Source organism: Seriola lalandi, unplaced genomic scaffold (genome assembly GCF_002814215.2).
Source record: "Seriola lalandi dorsalis isolate HSWRI2012SDOR001 ecotype SW California unplaced genomic scaffold, Sedor1 jcf7180002054949, whole genome shotgun sequence".
Classification (NCBI taxonomy): Eukaryota; Metazoa; Chordata; class Actinopteri; order Carangiformes; family Carangidae; genus Seriola; species Seriola lalandi.
In genome coordinates this window covers 1,632,621-1,658,198 of record NW_019525500.1, presented here as the reverse complement: position 1 = coordinate 1,658,198, position 25,578 = coordinate 1,632,621, and the positions used below count along the sequence as shown (strand labels likewise).

Genomic DNA, 25,578 nt, shown 5'->3' with positions numbered 1-25,578 from the left:
ACCACCACCTCCCTCAAATGTAACCAATTTCATCCGTGATATAATACCAGTATTAGATCGAGTCAATAAAAATCTATAAAGCACTGGTGGATTATGGGCCAAAGGGGCTGGTGGATCTATACTACCAACATTTAGATAGCGTCACGTCTACAGAGCAGCGGGCCAGTTCAATTCGGTCTTCAAAGTTGGGGGTGTACTTGCAGTGACTTTGATCTGGAGTCAGTTTTGCACTCCCGACTACCTGTTGTGAGGTTTTGTATGGGGGTGAGATAACTGATACACAGTCATAAAGGGAAGGGAGCTGCACTCCATTCTGGTGTGCCCCACCAGGGAAAGCCTGCATATTGTTGCAGTCATGTGCTAATCCTATTACTCTAATTTTGGCGTTTGTGTTGAACTTGGAATCAAAGTTTAGGCTACATTTTTCTATGTAATTTTAAACTCACTATTGGCCTTTAAATCCACCAACCAAAGGTGGTTCAAAGCTGTGTAAGTATCAACAAGAGTGTAATTAAATCAGATTTTTACAGGGAGACTTGAACCTATTTTTAGAGATCCAATAAGATATTGTATGAATGTTTAAACAAAGACAATTGCAGTATTTTAAAACTGAACAAAATACATTTTAGGCATTCCCCCTCCCTGACCTCAGAACTAACCACTGATAACCTTTAAAAAAAAACATCCATTCCAACAAGTGCCAGAAGATATGAAAGTGAAGTAATAGATTTCATGGCTGCATATTTCCATCTGATATCTAGATCTCTCTCTGCATTTTGGCTACAAGTCTAATTATCAGATGTTTTCTTTCTTCCCTTGGCAAAAGGCCCGTCTGATTTATCCAAACTGTGTTATGTTTAAAGTCTTTTTAAGTAAGAGACAGATTTGAGACCAAGAAAACTGTTTATCAGGGGCATCTGCTTTTTGTCATGTATAGTATGGTGATATTTTCCAGAGGATTTTTGCATGATCAAGCTACTGTATCCATTAGCCACCTATCCTTGACTTATATTCTAAACGTAGGCCGTTATAAACCGTTTCAATCTGGCAAGCAAAGATTGTTGGAATGCCTTAATACGTCCAATGTCTTTGTAGTTTTTTTCTGCCGATGAATGAAATCAAAGCTCATTAGACCGGTGGAGCCCACATGGCCAGGGCTATTTTTGGATTCATATTCATACACTATGCTGTATGCTGTAATTGTATCTTTACAAGAAATATCATGCTACAAGTAGATACTAACAGCTAGCAAGTTTCAGACTAGCAAGGATTTACAACAGCAAAGGGGATAGGGAGAACAACACGTATAACTACCAGCTGCTCCCAAGGAAGAGGCTGCATTATAACATTACAGCTGTCAACAATGATATACCATCCAATGGGATACAGTTGTCTCCTGCATAAAAATACACATGCTCACACACAAACCTGAAAAGCACATGTTGCATTGGAAAGCAGGGAGATGGTGGGTTTTGGTTTGATATTGTAATTGAGGTTGAAATCTTTGTATTCACGCTACTTGACCTCAGCACATAAAACAGGCATGAAGAGGACAACAGGGAGAGAGAGAAAAACAGCAACGAGGAGATATGATAAAAATTAAAGACAGACGTAGTGAAGCAAAATGGGAACTCTAGAGCATCGTGAAGACAAAAGGCAACCTGAGAAGAAGCAGAGACGAGGAGGAGACGGATGATTGATGGAGTATCCCAAAAAATATGAGCGTTCTGGCCTTGGGCCTTGACCTATCACTGTTTAATCCTTTCACCTGGCCACAGCAACTGTGCATACACATACTATAGAAAACACACAAGATCTATACTGCAGACAAAGATAAGTACTGGTGCACTGGTGTTCCAGATAAAGGCACACAGGTCGCTTAGCTCTTTGTGTTGAATACCACAGAGGTTAATAGTTTTATTACTACCACTGATTCTTCCATAGGGCTTTACTTCTTAATCTCCATGGTGATTTGGCCCGACCGCAGTTTGAACACACATTGGTCTGAGTATGTGCGTGTGTGTTAATTACACAGACAGAATTGTTCATATGCCGTCCAGGTCCCAAAAGGTCCCCTGTGTGTGTGTGTGTGTGTGTGTGTGTGTGTGTGTGTGTGTGTGTGTGTGTGTGTGTGTGTGTGCACTGCTCTCAAGCTTAGTTTACACAAGAAGGTCATTTTAATCAGGTGAATACCAGGCCGCCTAATCTGCGGGTCTTTGCCTGAGCATAAACAGAGGATATCCCCGGGCTCAGCCAGGATCACATACCTGGAGTCATGGAAAAGTCATTTCTGGAACTGACCGGAGCAATCCAATAACCTCCTGCCCCCTTTCTCTCCCTCCAACGCTGTATCACAACCACCTCAGGTGCTAGCTATCGCTCTCATGTCTCGCTCTTTCACTCCATCTTAACTTTCCCTCTCTGCCTCACTCTCCCTATTCCCCTGCTTCATGTAACATTATTATTGTAAGGGGTTACTTACTGACCCACAAGACCATAGTGTCAAATTTAAACAAATGTACAGAAATAAAACGCACTCCATTATATGAGCATTTGCACATGTATATCGAAGTATGTAGGACTTGTAATGTAGGAATTACATGCACAGTCACATACACCCATAAGAATACACTACCAACACACACCATCTTCTCTGAATTTTGAATCTCACACACTTTGGAGGTGTCAGACCAAAAACTCATTTTTCATCACAACCTCTTGTCAAGTTCGCACCAGCAAACATGTACTAATGCATGTTGGAGGGTGAAAGGTCACATTTTGGCCTCTATGTCTCCATCTGCCAGCCTTTTTCTATCTTCCTGACTCCATTTCTTTTTTATTCAACACACCTCCATGAGTCAGGTGTCACTCTATGAGGGAAAAACTGGGGCTGGGCCAATCTGACAAAATATTTTGTATACAATATTTTTTTCCACTGATTGTTCAGTGTCACTTTGTATCAATATGACCTGACAATGGCTTAGGCATGACTACTGGTATATTCACAAAAAAATGTCGAAAAGTCGAGCACCGGCATCATGCAGAACTGAAACCCAGAGGCATTCAGTGTTCACTCCACTCAGCTTGTCAATATCATCAGAAAATTACATTTGCATCGCAGTGAGTGCAGGAAAACACAAAAGATCATCCCACCGCAACAACTAAAATCCCAGAAGATATCTGGTCCTGTTTTATGAAATTATGATATATACCATTTAGATATATTGCCCAGCCTGGGGGAATTAGGTGGATTCAGTTTTCTGGTCATTGGTAGATCAACTAGCTCTTACTTTGACTGCTCATTAGAGTGACAAACCAGCTATTAACCGGGAAATAGGAACACATCAGGTTATTGCTCGCTCAGCTATAAATAAATTTGGTAACATTATTTAAACTTAAGAAAGTTGCAAGAAATAAACAATCTGTCATTATTACGATTATTGTTGGCCATTTCTAATGCATATAGTGATTTGTAAATAGTCCCCCCCCCCACCCCTCCTCCTCCTTTTGCAACTACTGCTGTCTGGCATGTTGCCTCGCTTCCTGTGGGTGATAACATAGATAAGGTCTGGCTCATTATCACAAATGGACACCAGTTAAGGTAGTGGGGCAGCCATGAAGTGGCGACCTTGTTATCACTGTCTTATTTGAGTTTAGATAGACATTTCGCCTTGAGTGTGTGTGTGTGTGTGTGTGTGTGTGTGTGTGTGTGTGTGTGTGTGTGTGTGTGAGTGAGAGAGAGGGAGAGAGAGAGAGAGAAAGCAAGAAAGAGCGCCAAAATACACAGCACTACCTCTCTACAAAACAGAAAGTGTGAAAAAAAATTATTAAGATGGATGTTTAAAACCATTTGAATTCATTATAGAGACCATTAAGTTTTGGGTCAGGGAGGAGACAGTAATCAATATGAGATTAGCTTAAGGCATTTAACCACTGGAATAGTCTTAAAAATGTCAGCACAATAACATCAATTCAACAACAAAAATATGTGCCTACAGTACATGGAGCTTGCTGACTAGAAGGAAACTTTGCATTCTTTTTTTAAGTCTTTAATCAGGACTAGTGTAGTGAATTGTTGCGGTTGTTTCTATTTTGGGTCGGCCTCTTATCCAGTTGTGTATGAGAGTGCAGCTCTCCTCTGGAATGGACTGAAGCCTGTGATGACTCCAGATTGTCGAGTAGCCGCCCATTAACTGGACCAACTGCCTCGCTCAGTGTGCGTTTAACTGTGTGTATGTATTGCTGTAACACATTGAAAAAAGGGAATTCCAGCCATCAGAAAAGTATGTGGGAAGAGAAGGCAGGTGGAAGTGGAAGTGCTATAGGAGTTTTAAAGTCCTTAAAAAATTGGGTTGCATCACGCACATAAGGAGATACTTCACAGATGTGCTTCTCTCTAACCTCAAACATGCACACACTTCGAGATTTGAAAACAATGGTGCATCACACACTACAGGATCATGCCAGAGGGAGAAATCAGGGAGCAACTGACCACCTCATGTGATCGCATCTCACACGATCTCACAGGGGAAGCAACTGTAAACAAACTGTGGTGCAACAACTTGCTGTAACGTTACTTAAACTTTGCAGTGAGGAAAAAAACAAAGCAAAAGCAGATGGGTAAACGATTCTGGATGAGAACATGTCTGGGGAGACGCGGTCAATGCAAGTTGTCTATTCTTCAGAGAGAACTGGAGGTGAGACTTTTACTGTCAGTTTTAATATCTGTCAACAGTAGCATGCTAGCTACCATAAGCCTCAAGGGCTAGAACATTTACTGTTGCTTGGCAACACCATCAGCTGCTTGGGAACTGAGGTAATCATAACCGTAATCATCCCGAACATCTAAATATCAAACATGCTTGAGATTATTGGGGTGACCCCAATGAGTCAGTGAGCAATTTGGGAGGTTTAAAACTAGATCAATGAAACCCTCACATAACCAGATAATCTGAGCTGAACATCAGTACCGACCAAGGTCCAGGACCAGATTTCTCCTCTGATTGTAAAGAGGGGTGAATCAGGGTTAAATCGTCCCAAAACTGTCGGAGACGGAGACGGAGAAAGAGGGAAAGACAGACAGAGCAACTCTTGAATTCATTCATCTTTGCAAAAAATGGGCAAGTGAAAGCATACCAGAAGTGGTTGTGGGTATGGGTTGCTGTTGCCGCTTGATGATCTAAGTGTGAGTGCGTGTGTGTGCACAAATGTGTGTGTGGGATGATAAGTGGTGATTCAGACCAAAAACAGCCGCATGTCTTTCTTCCAGATGTTTTACTGAAGCTGACTGCTGTCTGAAGTTGCTCAAGGACACAACAAGAAGAACCAGTCACTGCAGGGCTAGAACCAATAGTATTTGAAAGACTAAACCATGATCCTCTCTGTCCACACAGAGAGAGAGAGACACACACACACACACACACACACACACACACACACACACACACACACACACACACCATGTTTTGGCAGACCAGAAGATGCACACTTGTCTGTCAGACTGTCTTCAGAACTTTCCACTCATCCTAAATGGGCACACACATCATTCACACAATGGAGGCTCTGTGAATCATACTTAGAATAGAGGGCTCAAATGAAAGCTATGATGTCTGCTATTAAGAATTCCTCTCGACTAATCTGTCTTTACAGTAACAATACTACAGTTCTCTCAGTGGGCAAGGCCTGGGTTTACTTAGACCCAAACACTTCCATGTCACAAACTTCCACACAGGTAAGATCTGATGCTGACTAAGTCATTAAATGATCAAACTGAATTATGCATCAACTGTGTGCTTTTAAAAGGAGCCAATGTTAGCATTAACAGCTGTTTTGCATCAAACTTAATTTCTTTAATCACCAAGAGCTGTCTCCAGCAGTGGAAAGCAGCCCTCTTGTTTTGCTTATATTTCTATCACTTTTCTATTCTTCTACGGACGTTAGCATGCTAACCAGCTAGCACCTGTCTACCCAGACTATCTCCTCACTTTCCAACAGCGAGTCAATGTAGCCTCCTGTCTGAAGAAGTAGCGCTGCTTGAGGGTCTATTATAACCTCTTGTATTGTAAACACAACAATGGCTGAAGCACTTGGCAAGATGGAAAATGAACAGTTGCTAATGCTAATGTTGGCTATGTAGCAATAGCAAAAGTTACACACAGCTCCTTTAAGAAAAGTTAGTTTCAGTCTGAGGTATTGAATGTGACGGACTGAGTGAGAGACTCCCTTAAACAGCCAGAAAAGACTATCTTAATCAAGAATCACTGCATATACTCCACATATCAACTTTTACCAAAATGTAATCGCAATGCCAAAAACGAACACCACTGGAAGAGATGCTTCCTACATTACATTCAAAAGGGCAAGATGTTTAATCACAGACTGATTCAATTTCATTTAACAAAATTACAAAATGACATCAATCAGGCGCTCCCTGTTTTTCCAGCAATCAAAACTGGATTTGTGTACTATCCTGCTCCGGTCTTGAGCTGGAGCTTAATAACCTCTGGAACACGATTAGAGAACACGATTTTTACGTCAATCTAAACTAAATTAATTTGCCAGCTGGGTCAGGCAAAGTGGAGCAGTGGGAAAAGCTGTCTATCTGTTTAAAGCAACCGGAGTTTTATACAATTCAAACCACAAAGCCAGGTGGTCCTGCAGCAATGGGGAAAGCACACAGAGGAGACCGTGGAAAGGAACCTGGGATGAAAGGAAAAGGGTGCAATTTGGTAGGATAGATTAGATCAGAAGGATAAGGTGGTTGGATAAAGGCTAACAAAAGAAGGTAACAGAGAAAGAGGGAAATGACTAACAAGTGTCTGTTCTTGGGCTAGTTTGCAGTACTCTCAGTGGACCAGTGCTGGTAGAGGGAACTAGAGCAAAGGAGAGGTGGGGGGTTGTAAGGTTTGTCATGGAACACCTGCCTCCACTTAACCCCTCTCCCTCTCTTTCTGCTTGAGCTGCCTCTTTCAGCCATCTCCTCTCCTCCTACCCCACCACCCCCTTCTGCCCCAGCATTCATGCACGGAGTATCCTACGGGCTCACGGGCCCAAGGCTTCCTCTTTTCCCAAACATGGGAGGGCCCCATAGCCTGAGCTACTGTCTCTCTGGCCAGCCACCCAGAAGCCAATGAGCAGAGCTTTTCTTACAGCTTCAGTAAGCAGTAATATTAACACACTGACTCACATCGACCCCTTGTAATGTGAAAGAATTGCAGTTACTATCAATCCAACTGAGGATCCATACTCAAGAACTTTCCGCTCATTGTTTCGGTTCAAGGGTCTATATGGTTTTCTCCCAATGGCTTTCATTGAAATAATTAAAAAAAAAAACATATTTACTTTTTGAAACATCCCGAGTCTGCAGGCAAATCAGCTAATCAGTTACGCAAACGGCCAGGCATGCTTATTGATTTCATGCTCTTTCAGCTCATATGAACACAGAATATGAACTACCAGACATAAACACAAGTGTAAGGCTGTGACTTGTGATTATTTTCATTATCAATTAATGTTCTGATTATTTTCTCCATTGGTCTAAAAGAAAATCAACAAAAACTGTGAAAAATGCCCAAGGACCAATTTTGTATAACAGTCGGAAACCCAAAGATATTCAGTTTACTATCATAGGTTAATTCACATTTGACACATTTTCTAAATCTAAATATCACAATTGTTGCTGATGAATTTTCTGTTCATTGATTAATCAAGTAATTGCTTCAAGTGTAAACTTGCGTTTACAGACAGCAGATGGTGTACACGTTCACCAACACTTAATCTTAAACTCTTCATTTTACAGTGATAACAGAATATGTGTATTTTCTCAATTTCACACAATACAGCCGACATAGCACTCCATGCTATAACTGCTGGTTATACCAATTAAAGGCCAGTGTTAGGTCAGGAGTTATTCACTTGACATTAAAGAGGACACGGGGTCCCCCTATTCAGACCCACCGCATACTTCAACTCCCCCTCTCTCCTCTTTTCACTCCGTTTTCCATGCCCCATAAAAGATTTGCCCCTCACCTCCCCATTTACTCTCCCTTCTCTCTTTCACTCTCTTGTTTGTTCATTTTCCCTCCTTCATTCACTCAGTCTTTTCCCCTCTCTCATTCTCTTCACCTCTTCAACTCACTACCTCTCATTGGCCCTCCTTCCCCCATGTGCTGGGGTTCAGGGCGACTTACATTCACCAACAGCATATCAACACAATCAGACATACAATATGGCATTTAACTGATTATTATCAATAACCATCTCTCACTCTCTCTTTCCCCATTCTTGCCTGGATGCTGCCCCTTTTCCACCTGCCCCCTTTTTACCCTTTGCTGGCCTCACCTCTTTTCTTTCCATTCATGGATGGTAACTAAAGATAGAGCTGGAAACACAACCATTAGCCCCATATCTGTAGAGCAGGTCTGCAAGTTTCCCACTGTTTCTGTTTGTATTAACTATAGTGGATGTGCTGTGGATGGGCCTCTGCAAGACACACACACATATACATAAATATGACATGAGCTGAAGGGTTCACTGGCCCTCAACAGTGTTATACAGTAGCTCATCCCAAAGGGGGAAATCAATCAAAAAAAGGAGCACAAAGATGCAGTGAGTTTCTCCTTCGCTGTTTAAATGCATCATTGCCCGACTGACCGTCCAGCAGCTTTTAATGCTCTGTGAATCTCTCACTTCTTCCCTTTAAAAACACCAAATTCACTGAAACACAGACAAAATAGGAGCCATGCAGGCAAGAATTAGTGAGATCTGGAGACCAGTGAATTACTAAAATAACTGCTCAAAACATAAATGCTGAGGCGGGTCAAATTTGTCTTCTGCAGCATAAACAGTGAATCGGGCGATATAAATGTGGTAACCTGGCAGCTCATGAAGACGGATACACCGGGATAATGCAGACAGACATTACAGACTATTGGTGTTTGGTCATCAGTTTTTAAAAAATACAATAGTTGTCTGTGTTTCTTGGCCTTTTGACTTCTCTTAAAATAGCAATAGCCTTCCTGCAAAGCTTTATTATTGTAAGCCAAATTGAAGTAACAAGTTAATTAAATTCCACAGTGTTTACCAAAACAAGTGAAACTTAGGTCAAAGTTTAAAAAACAAAACAAAAACAAAAACGAATATGTTCGGAGATTAAAAATCAAAAGATCAAAAATAAATTACGCAACAAGTCGTTGAAGTAGTTTGTCATGTAACTGCATTTAGCACTTAGCTGAAGAGACTAGAGCTGGTTGAATAATGCCTGGTCTCAGGATTTCCACTCCAGAGCCACTGCTTCTGTTTATGGAGGCTAGTCAAGGGGCAGGTCTAACTGAAAGCTAGGTGGTCCAGGGGCGCTGACGGGACTAGGCTGAGTCAGATTTTGAGGAAGTCTGCCGATTTGCATGGGCTACTTTATAGATCCCAGTAGAGACATTTTCTTTTCATTTTCCCCACTCTGCAGGGATGTCAGAGCGTGGGGTCAGTTAATGAAGAGCTCTCCGAGGAACGGTAGGCGTTCACTGTCTTGTTTAGAGACACTTGAAGGGCGTGGGTGTTCACCAACACAAGCTCTTGAACTCTGGCCATGTGGTCAAACAGGGGCTTTCCTACTTACTACACTGCACCACCCAGATGACTTATGGCCTATGCTACTTGTAGCTGATTCAATTTAAACTCCTAACAGGCAGCGTAATGGCAAAAGATATCATTTGGAGCAGTAAAATACAGCAGATTTGTGTCAATTGTGTAAAGGGTTCAATAACATCTGGACAAGTTAGAGTTTGGTAAAACAGCTAAAACGAACTATACCAGGAACCCTAACCTGCAGAACCTGAAATCAAGGAGGACTTGTGTTACTATACAACAACAGAGTTCAAACAGAAGGTAAAGTCAACTGTGACATTTCACTAAAATGGACTGGACAAGGATTTTAGCCCCAAAAAATCATAAACACAATGACAAATAGCTGCTGCAAGGAAAAGCTAATAACACACAAATTAACAGCAATGAATAATATGTTCCAAGTCTACATGTAAATATTCAAGGGCGGACTGCACTTCAGATCACAATGTTGTCATTTCACACAAACATATTTTTGCTCTTGAATATAAAGAATGTTACCAGGATGATAGAAACTTTGCTTTTTGCAAACAGCAAAGTAAGTACAATAAGGTGACAATAAGTCTTTGATGTCTGGGGATGTTTGGGTCTACTAATAATGTGATTTAAGTTCATGTTTGACGTGTGTGTAGACTGTGTTAATACCTTGAATACATGAGTTTTCCAAACATAATGTAAGTAAGATATTGTTGTACATGTAAATCCACTGATTGGGATAACACTGTTGTCTAAATCTTGCCTAACTCTCCTTGTAACAGTAACTGTAGTGTGTTGGCAGCAGAACTGTTTCCTTGTTTATCCAGTAATCAACTGGGGCGAAACCTGGAAATCCTGAAATGACAGGTTAAGGGTGAAAGGCGGTAATCCTGCTAAATCTCAGCTGTGAGCCTTGCTTTGATAGACAGGGTGCCCAAACTTACTCCACAGCTAAGGTAACAGTCTTCCTGTTTGGGCAAGAAAAAGAGCAGAAGAGGATGAGAGAGGAAATGACAAAAAAAAAAAACACATTACACCAAACAGGTAATTGAGAGAGTAGAGGAAAAGACCGTCAAGACATCAAAGACAGAAGGAATGCAAGTGTGTGTAATGAAAGTATGAAAAACGCTGCAGATTGAACAGTGTGAGCAGAGGAAAAGAGAGAGGCGTGGCTACAGCAACCAGAGAAAACTGGAAGAAGGCAGACAGACTGAGAGGTGCAGATAGCTGCTGATAGAGCCTCCCATCTCTAAATGTCAGTGCTAAATGGTACAGTCCAGACTGAAGACAGAAAGCTGATAGTGTATCATGGCTCTGTTTTGTGAGGATACAGGCAGAGGCACTTGTGACATCTCCATTTAGTATTTAAAGTATACAAGTAGTTGATTTACACAAAGTTTGAAATTAACAAACTAAGACTGTGATGTTAAATTCAACAAGAGATTTAATTAAAACAACTTGTAACTCTCTCTTATGCTGCCCGTCTCTCTCAGACACACTGTGCATGTACAGCCAAACCCCAGACGACCCGTCTCCTCTCTCAAGGTCATCATTTATCTACAATGCAAAAAGTACACAGATTTATATGACGGTTAGTGTTTAATCTATAGCTGGCAACAATTCCGTTTTGTTTACTTTGCACTTCAACTCTTTCACCGTGTTGATTTTTCTCTCCCTTTTTCTTCCCCTCGTCTTTTTTTTTTTTTCTTCCTCTCAGCGTACGCTTCTGTGTTTCTAGTTGTGCCATATAGTTTATGATTTGCTGATAGAGCAGTCAGGCAGAGGTCTTGGAGGGTCGCTTGAGACAAAAGCTGCTTTTCAGCTCTCGGGGCCGATATCTCCCAGCTCTGCTCCCTTCAGATAGCCGAAATATGCCGGCTGGAGGTTTGAGGTGAGGGGCGGGAGGGGTGGATGTTGCCTCTGGCCTCCTCTTCCCACAGCGGCCGAGGTGAAAATGACTTTACCATGTGAAGAGGCTGTGGTTGCTCCTGCTATGCATGTAGCCCTGCCAAACTGTCCTTCTTGTCTTGTCTTAATCTTACTTCTGAGGTTATGCTAGGACGTAAGTACAGAATATCTTACTTAAGAGTATAGTCGTGTTTAAGACCAGGTCACATGTGCATGTTTTCATGCTTGTGCACCCCTAGCTGGGTTAAAAAAAGACGGGCATATTCTGATAGGGGTTGTAAAAGAAGAAAAATGCAAACACAGCAGGCTGCTCAAAGTTATTGTGTGAGTGTGTGTGGTGTGTATCTGCATGTTTTCTGGAGAACAATGTGAAGGAGGGAGAGTTCTGGGCAACAGAGAGTGAGAGAGAGAAAACAAGGGAACTTCGACGACGTCTCTACACCAGGTGAGTTTTCCTGAGGGCAGCTGGGAGTATTTTTCCCCTCATTTAGCAGGTCATGCAAAAAACCACAAGCTGCCAGATGTGACAGAGGGCACGCACCCTTCTGACACACTGTAAACCAACAGACACACACACATACAAAACAAAAAAATCTCACACACAGAGGGAACTCATTCTAACCTAATGTGAATATGTGTGTGGTGCTGATTTACTGTATTCCTACATAAGTCAGAGGCAGATCTCTATCGAGGAGAATGTCCGTCTCATTAAAATGAATGTCAGATGAAGTAAACGGAGGGTGAAGACATCAAAGAGGTCCACAGGGAACTGAATAACTCTGGGTTTAAACTTGCTAGAAACCCATCAGGATTTGACTATGAACCCAAGAATCCAAAAATCAATTTCCTTGGAACATGAAAAGGTTGAAATACACACTTCTGTTACATTTCTGGTTCCTGTTTAGTATTTGTTACATGAACTAATTTATCTTTTAAAGGATTTTATTGCTAATTGTTATGGGCCAGAAAGTCATTTTGCAGTATACAAAAGACTGACTACAAAAGAGCAAATTAACTTCAAATCTAGAAATATGTATAATAACTTCTTCAGTGTCCCAGTAGTTTAAAATAAATACACATTGACCGAAAAAATGCGACGGCCACACCGTGTACCTATGGCTCATGGCTGACCTACATTCCCCTTTGTTATCCCACACATATTGGCACTGCGTAAAACCGCTGGCTGCTAATTGCTTTCACATTACAGAGCAGCCGAGTGATCTTGGTGGCTTTCCAAGACCACCAACACTGGGACATGGGGCGTGCACATTTGCAAATGCATACCACCAATCACACTCTGGCTGCATTACTTGCATAAGCACAGGCCGAGGGCAAATAATGAAGCCTGCTATACGCTATGTAAAAGCAGTAAAACACTTCTCTGCTATTGTCTGGGAACATCCTGATTAAGTGTCTTTCTTTCAGTTTTATTGCAGTCGAACCAGGAAAGCTCGTATAAAACTACATTAAAAAACATCATGGTTATAACATTAAAAGTAAGGTGCCTTCGCAACATATTTCTGGAGGCACTTGCATACAACCAAGTGACCTAACTCATTCAGCAAGCAGCAGAGTGCTTGTGCTGCTTCCTACATTTACAAGCTTACAGTACACTCATTAGCAATGGGTTATTTGTGTAAATTAAACATGGAGGGCAGTGAGCTAGAAAGTTGTGCTTTCCTTAAACAATCTCACTGGTCTACCGCCAACATGGAGGCACAGAATGGCAGCGGTAGCATTCTTCCCTCATTCTGTGTCCGAGCGCACCCTGCTTATCACATACACATGCACAGGTTTTAAACATGAACAACTACCAATCAAAAAGATGGACAAATCATTAAAAGGAAGGCAATTTCTGGAGGTGATAAGAGACTAGTTTTGCGTGTTGAACAGGATTTATCTTTGATTTTTTCTTTCCCCCTCGAATGATCTGAATTTCACAGCAATGCCTAAACAGAGATTCAGAGCCACGAAGTCTACTGATATCACCAAGGAGCAAACCTGAATTCACAGCCACATTTTCCACTCATTGTCTATCAAGATGCGAAATGTTTTATTCATTAGACCATGTTTACCACAGTAATCATAACTGGTATGGTGCAATGAAAAAATGTGCACGAGGACACTACACTCCTTCTTTTGTGGTTGCAAGTCTGATCACAGAGCAATCACTTCACCCTCAAAGGAACTCTGCGAATTGTTTGTCTCTGCCAGACCTTTACTTGTCAATTTGTTAATGTTGGTGAGAAACAAATGTTTGGAGGGGCATGTCTGTGTACTCACACACACACACACACACACACACACACACACACACACACACACACACACACACACAGAGAAGCAAATATCAAGACGAAAGACAATGTCCACGTCTGCTAACGGCCATCATGGGTAGAGGTTAAGCTAGCCAGCTGGCAGGAGTTAAATCAAGTTTAAATTAAAGAGTAAATGGACTAACAAAGTCTGGGGTGCAAAGCGAGGGCAGTGGGGGGGACAATGGGTCACCGCTGTCTGGTTGTGAACACATAAAGACGGCTAAAGCAACAACAACATTGAGTCAAAAACAAAACTTGCTCCGGGATATAACTGAAATAACCGGAATACAAACACTTTTCATAACAAGCGATCTGCTTTGGACAAAGATGATGATGAGTAGAGAGAGGACAGGAGCTCAAAGACAGTGTGGGAGAAAAAGTGGAAGAAGAAAGAAAGAGAAGGAAAGCTCAGATAAACTCTCGCCCTGCCAAACTCTACCACAAGTCCCTGCCGTGAGCTGACAGTAGTCCAAACTGCTGAACGGTACCAGCAGGGGAAACTTCGGACCGACTCCACTATTGTTTGAACTTCCACTCAAACAGTCATGAATCACAGCCACAGCGATCTGTCTCGCTCCGAATTATCAGCACCGGCCCATTTCGAATCAGCGCTTCAACAGAGCATGTCAGGAATAATAAGCCAAAATGCCCATAGCCATCCATTTTTTCCCCCATTTTCCCCCAATTTCACTGCAGCAGGGCCCTTCAGGCTGCATACATCTACAGGGAAGGGCCCTAGTCTTTTTGCAAAACATCATTACACAATGCATGCAACAGTATAAACAGTTGTTCATCTCAATGAAAAGCTCAATAAATATTCTATTTAAGTGCAGCGGGACTGTGGCTAAATGTCTGGAAAGATGGTGAAGCTGTGCCATCTCTCCTTTGCTCCAATTATGGTTGTAATGACATGACAGGTTTTATGTTCCACTAAAGATGACTATGGGACAGTGATACGATTCCAAATTTAAACCTGAAACTGTTGCTATTTTTCAAGCAGAAGTGTTGATGTGAGTTTAACTTATATTTTAACAGTGTACTTACCCTGAGGCTCTTAAACCCACGTATGACGGCTGGATGAAATAGTAAGAGAGACAGAGGGCTGGGAGGTAATGAGCTCTTGTGGGCAAAGCTTAGCACTGCTAAGGCAGCCACGCAGAGGTTAAACAAACAGGCAGTGGGATCACGCGGGTCTAAGCCTCTTATACAGGCCCCTCTGAGGAGAAGATCATTGACTTCTGATAGAGGGATGAAGGTCAGGAGTTGTCAAAGATAAAGGGGCCACCAGTCCTCCACAAGTGAGAGCCTCTTTCTTCACTTTTGCTAGGTGGCTGTTTATTTCTGCCTACTTTATTTCTCTTGCTTTTTTAATGAGTCAAATGTTTCAGCTTTTTCTGCTTGATATAGCTAGCTGAGAGTTCATTTAAACCCGCTGTCAGTCAAACACCATTATGAAAATATTTTCTCATCTCAATATCTTCCTTGGCCTTCTCAGCTTTCTCCATGCTGAGCCAGGCCCATCCCAATCCTCTTTCACATCCTCACACTATCAATCTTTTCATCCCTTTTCAAAAAAAAAAAAAAAAAAAAACACCCAGTATTGAACTTCTTTTACTCGGTGAACCTCTTCCCTTTTCCCTCCCCAGGTCCCCCTCTCCTGCTGGGAGTCGCAGGGCAATGCAGTTTCATTTCCTGCCCTGCTGAAATCAATGCTCTCTGAGAGAAGGAGGGGAGCAGGGAGAGAGTTGGCGAAAGACAGAGACAGATATATAGAGAGACAGGGGAACAAGAGTGAGGTGTGAGAGGACTGTTGGCGTGCAGGACACAACCACACCAGTGAGTAAACTAAAACTCTGGTTGTTCCAAGTCAGTGTCAGCCTTGATAAACATCTATCTGGAAATTAAATAGCTGTTTAAAGTGGAAATATGGAAAAAAAAGGGAGGCTGCTTTAAACGGGTAAACTCAATTTTCCCTCAACACTCCCCGTCGTTTTTTGGTTTTTTATGCGCCTCAGAGCGAGAGATTCTGCGGAGGCTGAGAGCGGCATTCGGCATCCCACAGGATAAATGTAAGAATTCCTGCGCGAGATTCCTTTCAGCCCGCCCCGGGTTAAACACGGAGTTCCCCATGCTTGAGCTAAACTCTGTGACTGAATGAGAAGGAGTCAGAAGTGAAGAACATCTGTACACAGTAACACAAAGACAGATTCCCGTACTATGAATATTCCATATATTTCCATTCCTGCAGATTTCACCCCAAAAAACGCACAGCCGCTGAGACATCAAACACACGACTCCCTCGGTGATTCTATGAGCCTCTGGTTAAACCATCTGCACAGTCACAAGTGCTAAAAGACTGACTGCGTCCTTCCATCCTACTATTCTTCTCACTCTTTTGTTTCCGTTTAAAAACTCACAATCTGGATAATTAGACGACACAGAGGTCAATAACTTTGCCTTGAAGAAAACTGCCGTATGGCAACACCATCAAGCCAAAATGGATATAAGAGGCTACCACTGTGTGGGTATGGTAACAGCTTTTCCCCAAGACTGTGAAGAAAGCTTTGGGGGTCTGCCAAAACTCGTAGCGTTGAGGATGCCGTAATTTGTACACTGCAAACTCCCTGCTACAGTTTCTGTAGAAAAAAAAAAAAAAGACCATGATCTTTTCAAAGTTCATCTAGAAAAAAATGCAAATGGAAGAAGCAAGTTAATACCAACTTTGACCAAAAGAATAACTTGATCTTCGAAGATTCTTCCTTATCCCCTATCACCAAGCCTGATTCATGAGACAATACTTCACCACCTCTAATGCCACATTTGAAATGATTTCCCCGTTGGTGCTGAATTAGGCAGATGGCTATCCAGCAGTGGTTTGCACGATGAGGATTTAACTAACAGTACTTCAGAATTACAGCCAGTGAGACCTTTAACTCCAGATTCCTCGGTCAGTGTGGTCACACAGGATTAGAATGGATAGAAAGGGAATTTCCATTTAAGTCAAATTTCTTATGGTCTTTGGTGCCTTTTTCTATTCATGCTAAGTCACTGTTTTATTTATGGTTCCTGGTTCCTGTCATCATTTTTGTCCCAGAACATTATCATCACAATTTGCTGGCATAGAAGACATTCAATTTGAGGACATTCAACGTCAAAATCATAGCAACACTGCTCTTACGCAGGCTGGTTCTGCCTGTAGGATAAAAGGCAGTGCTGCTTGATGTGAAAGTTTGAGACCCCTGAACAACAGGACTTAGCCACCAGATCAAGGCATCCCCACTTTAAATCTTTTGTGTGTGAATCAAGTGGCTGGTTAAACACTAGCTGCTGGGTAACAGGCAGCTTGCTTAGAGAACAATGTGACAAAGCCTTTAAACAAACATGCTAAGTCCATGTCCACTCTCGTGCCGATAAATTTAAAAACAATGTATAAGACCATGTCTACACTGAGCCAACTAAATCTAATCGGCAGAAAATTTCCCTCTATTTTTGGCCTTCAGTTAACACACGTTTTTCACACCTATAATTGGTGCATTTAAAGACGATAACTTTCCCTCGGTTTTGTTCATTTTGAATTCCTGTATAGCCGACCACAGACAAATGATCGGCATTTATGTTTATGTGGTGATCATTTAGACATCTCTGAGTGCATTAACATCATCTGATCAATGGTTGCCGTGTGGCTGCAAAGGAAATACAGTTCAATTTCAAGTTAATTGCATATTCAGTCATACTCTTGATTTAATTAAATCATGGTTTTCATTCAATTGCCACTTAATGCAAAGCATATGAAAGGATATATTTCAGTTGAAAGTATTGATACCTTGGGACTCTTTTTGGATTAGATGGTGGGTTTTTTTAAATGGAGAAATGAAACAGAAAGAGAGAGTGGGAAGAGAGCAAGGCAGACGGAAGAGAGAGAGAAGGGGCAAAAGGAGCATTACCATAAATCCCATTCAATAGTAAAACAACACTTAACACATATATCGCAAGCCTGCCAAGCTTTTTTCAGTGGAGTAAAAAAAAAACACACATTGCACAACATACAGACAGTGCCTACAGCAAACCAACTCCTCTGATGAATGACAACAATACATGTGGAGTTACAACACAGAGCAGCAGACATTCAAGAGCCGGATCAAAACAACATCATATACAGTTTACTGGAAAAATGTTTTGATTAAGTTAGAATCTACAAGACACAGTGCCGTTAATCAAAATACTTGTAGGCTCATGAAACATCTCGACTTTAAATTCCCCACTGAAAACAAGGAAAGGGAAAAAGGCTTAGACATACACAATCTTGTTTTTATTACTTCGGCAGATCCACAAATCTATTTGGTGGCCAAAGCAGACTTGTTAAACTGGCAGCTTAAAAATAAAACCCATTTGGAGGAACTAATCTTCAAAAGACAGAATTCCTCAACAGGATTATCGTTTCTATAGCTACTGATTGCAATTACAAAGCAATAAAAGACCAAACAGAGCCAGACACACTTCTGTCTGTAAGTTACACAAAAAGGTGAATGACTAAATGATGGGGCAACCCCAAGTCACGCGCTTCACACACACACACACACACACACACACACACACACACACACACACACACACACACACACACATATATACACACACACACTCAAAAGGGAAGCACTGACCACAAATTATTAGATTCCACGTAAAATGTAATTTCCTGCAGTCCACACTCTCTAGTTTAATAATTCCACAATAACAGTGAAGTCGGTACGCTACACACTTTCCACATTACACAGTACAACAGGGGAAATGTGCTATTTACATCATTTGCGTGTTGGAGGCATGAAAACCGAAAGACAGACAGAAACAAAAGGAAAATAAAGATTTGAATGATGAAGTTGCCAAGAATAATTTTGGAAACCCACAACTGTGAAAAAAAATACATGTGATGATGTTCTATTAATAACAACAGAGTGATAAGTTTATATAAATATCTAAGTGGAGCTGATGGTCCAATGGTTTTGCAGCGTAACCACATTATCGTGCGGGCAAAAGAGGAGACGTGGAGCCACAGAGACGTATCAGAACTGATACTAAGAAAGCCAAACTTTGATTAAACTTCCCCTCATATACTTCCCTCTCATAATCATCCCATGACTGGAATGAATGGACTAAAAGAATGAAGTAAATGTTTCTACGTCAGCTTGCATCACTAAAGATTCACGTTGCGCAAATTGAAAATGCTAGACGCTGAAATATAATTACCAAAGGGCCAGTATGAGTCGTTATGATCGTGTCCCTAAAGAGGGTGGGGGCTGGTGTGGAGCCACCCCGCTCTCAGTTATTGTTGAGTAAACACACACAGCGCAGCCAAGAGCAGCATGTCAGTCAGCCAGGCAAGAAGGGCAAAGTGGAGGAGCCACTCAAAGGCCAAAACGTACTGTAGATACAGAGAGGGAACGGGACAAAGTGTGTGTGTGTGTGCGAGAGAGAGAGAGAATAGAGCCAAGTGAAAGAGAGCAAAAAAGAAAACAGGGAGAGTGCCAGCATTTGTCTTGTGCCAGCCAGATAAGAGGAGTCTCAAGGAGTTTTGATGTCATGCTGATAGTGTTGGGGGTGACAGAGGGGTTGACTTTTTTTCTGATCTCTAACAGGAACAAAATAGGTCTGTGCATACGACCGAAAACATACTGTGAGGGACAAATATGCACAAGTTTTCTAAAAAATAAAAAACATATCCACAAAAAGCATGTACTTGACTAGCGCTTCTGACTCTTCATTGAAGTTTTGAAGTTGAGTGCCACTGGCCACCTATCATAAAGATGATTTGGTTATTGTGAGTGACAATTGCACTTTACCTCCTCAGACTAAGCGGTTTGGTCAGCTACTTAAGGAACGCTGTGAAAAGGATGATCATGCTGGAAACAAACAAAATATGAATGAATAAACAATTCTATACAGGCAGTGTTTTCACAGTGGCCCATCTTTGAGCAACAAAGCTGATAAAGTGAAACAAAATCCTACATTGACTGATAAGCTACACATATTTTGTGGAAAATAAATACTAATATTTTTGGCAGAGAAGCCCATAAAGTTTGAGGTATTTAATACCTTGGAGGGAGTGTGGTGTTGCACAAAGACCTAATTGTGGGTGGACGGAGATCTGCCCGTCTGCTTGCAGTGGGGGTTTCTGAAGTCCTTAATGCTATGCAAACAGGGTTTAAAAAGATTTACTCTGACACATATACAGGAATTGAAAAAGCCATGTTTCATCCTAACCCCTATTAAATGAAATGTAGCATGATCTCCACATATTAAGTCGGAGCAAAGCTAGCCATGAACGTCGCTAGCAAAGCAGTAATTTGATAAAACTGCATTGAAGAGTGGTCTCAATGAAATTTAGAGCTCTTTAAGCCTGGGCTATTCCCTGCAGTCCTCAACATTAAACTGTGCCAAGTCCATATGGGAAATTGATATGCAGTATGTGTGGCTTATTCCATTAGACTCATTAAAGTGTCACTTTGTCATCAGCACACTCTTCCACTCACAGCTTGCCTTACAACGGCAGAAAAGGACTCATTGTATTGTGTTTATAAAGTACAGCAGAGAACATTTTTTATATGGCAGGCGTAATTTGTCTTCCAGACAGCAGTCAAAAGACATCAACACAGAAAGTATTGAATAAAAGGTATAGAAGGCTATTTAAATTGTAGTTGGATATACAGTGCAGGTAAATTGATGGAAAAGGGCAAATATAATTTTGGTCTATTAATGTACCATACACTTGTAAGAAAAATTAATGCTACCCTGCTGCAGCTTATTTCCACATTCAGTCCAGACTCTTCCTCCGTTAAAATCATTGAAGTGCCACACTGTGATCTACACACGGTCCTCTCAACTGCATCACGAAAACCTGAACCAATGTTTTTTGTTCCTTCTCTTAATCCACTGCTGCATTTCGCTGAACCCTGTAGAGGTTTTTCTCCCCCTAACAGACTGGCCTCCTGTGCAGACAGTAAATTGCAGGAAAAAGGTTTTCACGCTTGGCTACAGCTTGTAGTGGCAGAAACTTTATCAAACGTCTCCAACGAGGATCTGAGTGAACTGTGTTTAGCTTTTGATTAAACGCTGCCTCTCCAAGGAACTCTGACCACTAGAAAACAAGCGCGCTCCTCAGAGTCTGATTTGTGGAAATAAGAGCATTTTTCTGCCAATGTTACGCAAATGCAGGAAATTTACACTTCTTACCATTCACAGAAAGGCTTTTGCCTGGCTTGGCAGAGAGCAGATCTACAAAGAAGGAAAAACCTAAATCGGGCTCCTTCCAGAATTCCTCTGTCAACCATGCATTGACAACATATTATCAGGACATTCCAGCCAGCAACTCAATGGAAAACAACTGTTCCATTTACTGGCATCTCATGTCATAATCATATTTAGCGAAATCTTTAGTCATCAATGAGGTAGCCCTGGTTGTGAAACAACAACCACAACAAGAGAACAAATAAATCTACAGCGGTCAGGAAAAGAAGGCTCAAAAAAATCAGTTATTATATAAGCAAATCAACCACTGGCTCTACATCAGTTAAACAATTAGCACACAATATTCACCAAACAGTTTGCCCTATGGCAACACTGAGGCACACTGAGCCTTGGCAAACACATGTGCTTAATAATGAGTGGGAAGAAGGTAATTGCCAGAGCATAACATGGTTTACACATCAATGTTTTAATTCAGAGACATAAAACAGAGTCAAAGCATATGATTTATGGCTATGTGCTGATTGAATTAATGTCTACGACTTTCTTCCCATTTCACATGCTAAAAATGGAGTCAAACTGTCTAAAAAAAAGAAAATCAACCTCCTCCACCCAGAAAAAGACCATACATCTGTTTCACACATACAGTTCCTGCCACATTCGTCTATGTCTGCCAAAAGCTTTTAGGGATGCACACCACTTGATGCCTGAGTTGGTGTAGCGTGAACTGTGCAGAGTGGGAGTTGAGTTTTAAACACAGCAGACTCATCTATCTGAAAGAGATGTACCACTCAGATGATGGAAACCGACATTACCCAGAACATCTGGATAAAATATCGATAAAGTGAATAAAGTCATACATAAAAAAGGAAAATTGTAGAAATATTGCAATGATAAAACATAATGAGCAAACCAGAAATCTCTAGAGGGGGTGGATGATTAGCATCAATTTAATAAGGATACATAGAGAAAGCGCTACCATAAACTTTGACATCTCTTTCACCTCCTTGTAAATTGCTCCCTTAATATGAGTCTCAGAAAATGCCAGGAGACATATAACAGTACAGATAGACATCTCAGTAGCAGGGAGAGCAGGACAAGCTCTTACACACTCAGCCTGTAGAATGGAGGAACTTTTTTTTTCCAGGGGTGAAGTGCCTTTAGTGTCAACAGTGTGTCCTGCTGAAAACTGTACTGAGGCAGTTCCACCCTACATGATTTATAGCCTTCCTGAGTGTTACTAAAAGGCTAAATACAACTCTAAACAGATTTCACGTACTCATTGCCCTGCAGAGGACCTTTTATGTGCAGAGGTGAACGTCCCACATTCAGTCACATTTACCCAGTTTACATAGTTGGAAAACATTCTTGTCAAATTATTTTTATGAACATGTCACAGACTATTACTTTGTAGCTCAAGAGCAAAGGCTGATAGATGGAATGACAGTGACTATTTTGAAAAAATGCTGCACCTGTAGTATCTTACGTTTAAATAAAAGGTGTATTTACTTGCACTGTGGTAATCTGATTGTTCCCGACTTTCAGTCAAAATCTGATTTCCATGGTGGAAAACATGGGTTCAATTTCAGGTTAAGTGATTAAGAATAAACCCAATTGACATACTTAGATTCCTGCTGGGGAAAAAAAAAAAAACTAGGCCATCTCGACCTTCCTGTGGGATTTTTCAATTGTGCATAAATGCATGGGAAAGATTTCCAGATGAGGACAGTTGTGATTTGCAAATGAGCAATGCTTATGAGCACAGAATCTTATGATCTGTTCTACGCGATTCCATCTTTGTTTAGATTAGCACCTTAGAAGGCTGATAGTGACACCTGAACTGCTTTTGGCAAGGGGAACACAAGTACAAACACATTATTTAATTTCCTGCCTTGACCTGATCACTTACTTTAATTCCAATTATGTTTGTTTGAGCATGTAAATGTAGAGTGTTGCATTTCATTCGTTTTTAGCAGCGTATGTGATTTGGACCTCATTTAGTGAGCCAATCAATCACAGGTTCAGATGCAGTAAGCTAAGAGTATACTTGTAAAATCATGTCATGTAAACAAAATTCCCTTGCTGCAGCCAGGGGAAGCCCTGATTGCTCCTTTAAATGCTGGCATGTGAACCACAGTGACAGTCCAGCGACCTCTGACCTCTGACTGGAAGCTTGCAGACTGACCAGTGAACGAGACGGCAGTAAAGAATGACAGACAGCCCGGCCTTTCAGTTTCTTCCTTTACTCAGTCGCCTCTTGAAAGCAGCCATATTATATCCACTGATCACAGGGTGTTGCACCCTTCCCCCTACATGTGATTACAGTTGAACCACACTGTTGTTTCTCTCTGACCATTCCCATTAAAGCAAGCCAGAAGAGAGACAAGACCCCCAGTGTTATCATCTACAAACATATCCCAGAGCTACGTCATTTGCAGTGAATAGGAGGCCAAATTTGCGGATGCAGTTGAAGAGCAAAGCGTCTTAACAGGGGTCATTTTCTTGTCCATAACTATTAAGGCTTCAGGGAAGCTACTACTTTGGATGTTAGTATCAAAATTATCATAAAGAACACCTGCAGATTATCTGTGAAAGACATAAACTGAAGCTTTTCAGTAGATTTAAAGTTTCAGCAGTGGACAGCAAATCAGTTTTGCTTTCTCAATAACAGTATTAGCGTATCAAATGTAATTTTCAGGACAGATTTTGCCAATAAACCTTGCGACTAACATGTGACGGTCCAGTGACCTCTGACTGGAAGAAGTCAAATGTGGAAAAAGATGCAGCCATTTCCACTTGTCTATTTCCAGATATGAAGGAGCCGCAGAAACTGGGGCTTTGCTCTCCTCCACTCCATATTCGATCATGAAACTCCATTTGAAGACGTTATAGCCTACTCATCCAGTTAAGTAATGTGGATTAACATTCCTCCCTGCCTCAGAGCAAGAAAGAGATGCCGAAAGATAGAGAAAAGAAAGAGATGGCAAAGGAAGGGCCTTAGCAAAGTGCTTTACGTTCAACGCAGCATGTACTGTACACCTCAATTGTAAATAACGGCCAAAAGCATTTAAGGGGGACAGAGATAATCCAAACAAACCCCAGAAAAACCTTCCGGAGATAATTCATCACTACCCATCTGGGATGGGAGGATTGTTTTATACTTACTATACACTTAAAAGCCAGAGGACAAAAACTAAAAACTCTTTCCACAAGCAGCTTCATAAACAATTCCAATTTAATTCAAACTGAATTCAATCATACTTATATTAGTCAACCAAAAGCCAGTTACATATACCATAAGGCCACTCTTTCTTTAAGATGTGAATACCACACACTCAGACAGGCCGTGGAAATATAGTCTGTGAGATTGTTGAATAAGCAAAAGATTAACTCAAAACTCTTTGCTTTTAACCACAGCACACAGACAAATTAAGTGAGGATGTATTTTAGTGTTTGTCTTAGAAAAGGCAGTTAAGACAGACTAGTATTATTTCTTAGAGGCCACTGACTGGTATATATTTAAATCCTTATCCTGTTGCTTCAAATGGGCACTACCTTATTGACATTAACCAAACCTAAACGTTAAATGCTGCAGCTGTTTGCTTTTTCAACAGGACATTATGTGTCCCTTATCTTTAAATTGACCTACATTATTGGAGGTTGTAGATAGGCGCACAATAGCTATCCAGCTGACTAGTTAAGAGCCCCCCTATTGTCTGCCAGTGGAGTCAAGTCTTTCCCCGTGCAGAGGTTTCAGGATGACAATAGTATGATAATCTAAAAACCAAAGCCCATTTACATGAGAGAGGAGTCTGACTGATGGCAAACAGCGCTGCTTTATGTCGATAGAACAACAGTTTGAGGACATTTGAGAGATGCTTTCAGGACCGAAAAACAAATAAGAGTGGTCTTAAAAATATACAACCCGACATGAACCTGTTGATGGGTGACTTAAACTGTGTTTAAGGCGCGATATAGTCTCTATAAAGCCACAACTCAGCACTTCAGGTACATGCTAGAACTCATTACAGTGTATTTTGACCAAGGTTGACAGATTACATCGTTGGATTCACGCGTGTTGAGATGTTGAGAAAGTGGGTAAAGTCAGCAGAGAAGCAGGGGAAGACGGGAATGATTTCCGAGGTAGGGAAAAGAGACTCACCAGACGCGCTCAGGTCCAGGACACTTTGGAGGAGCAGGGTGATCCAGAGAGCGCAGGCTGGACATCTCCAGAGACGCTGGCACGCCGCTGCCCGAGTTGGATACATTCCTCCGGCTCTGTGTTAAACCTTCGCCCGTTTTTCACATCCACTAGCTCGCAATTTGAATTTCGAGCACCTCCAAAAATATCCTACGACTCAAAATACGGTGACTTGATGACTTGTGCGCTGTTTCCGCCACTCTTTCAAAGCGCACTTCAACTCTCTCCGTGGAAAAAGTGTGAGAGTCTGGAAGAAAGTTGTCTCCGTCTGTCCTGGTTTGTCTCTTTCCTCCTCTCTGGAGCCCAGCTCACTTTCCC

At 41.5% G+C, this 25,578-nt stretch overlaps 1 protein-coding gene across 2 annotated transcripts in view; it reads right to left on the bottom strand.

The window, feature by feature from the left end:
* The window catches only part of ror1 (receptor tyrosine kinase-like orphan receptor 1), a 127,241-nt gene extending 101,663 nt beyond the window's left edge, over window positions 1-25,578 (bottom strand). For both annotated transcript variants that reach the window (XM_023394480.2, XM_087170497.1), the window contains exon 1: window positions 25,222-25,578. In XM_023394480.2, the coding sequence (XP_023250248.1) occupies window positions 25,222-25,327 (106 nt within the window). In that variant the 5' untranslated portion in view covers window positions 25,328-25,578. The remainder of the gene's footprint in view (window positions 1-25,221) is intronic.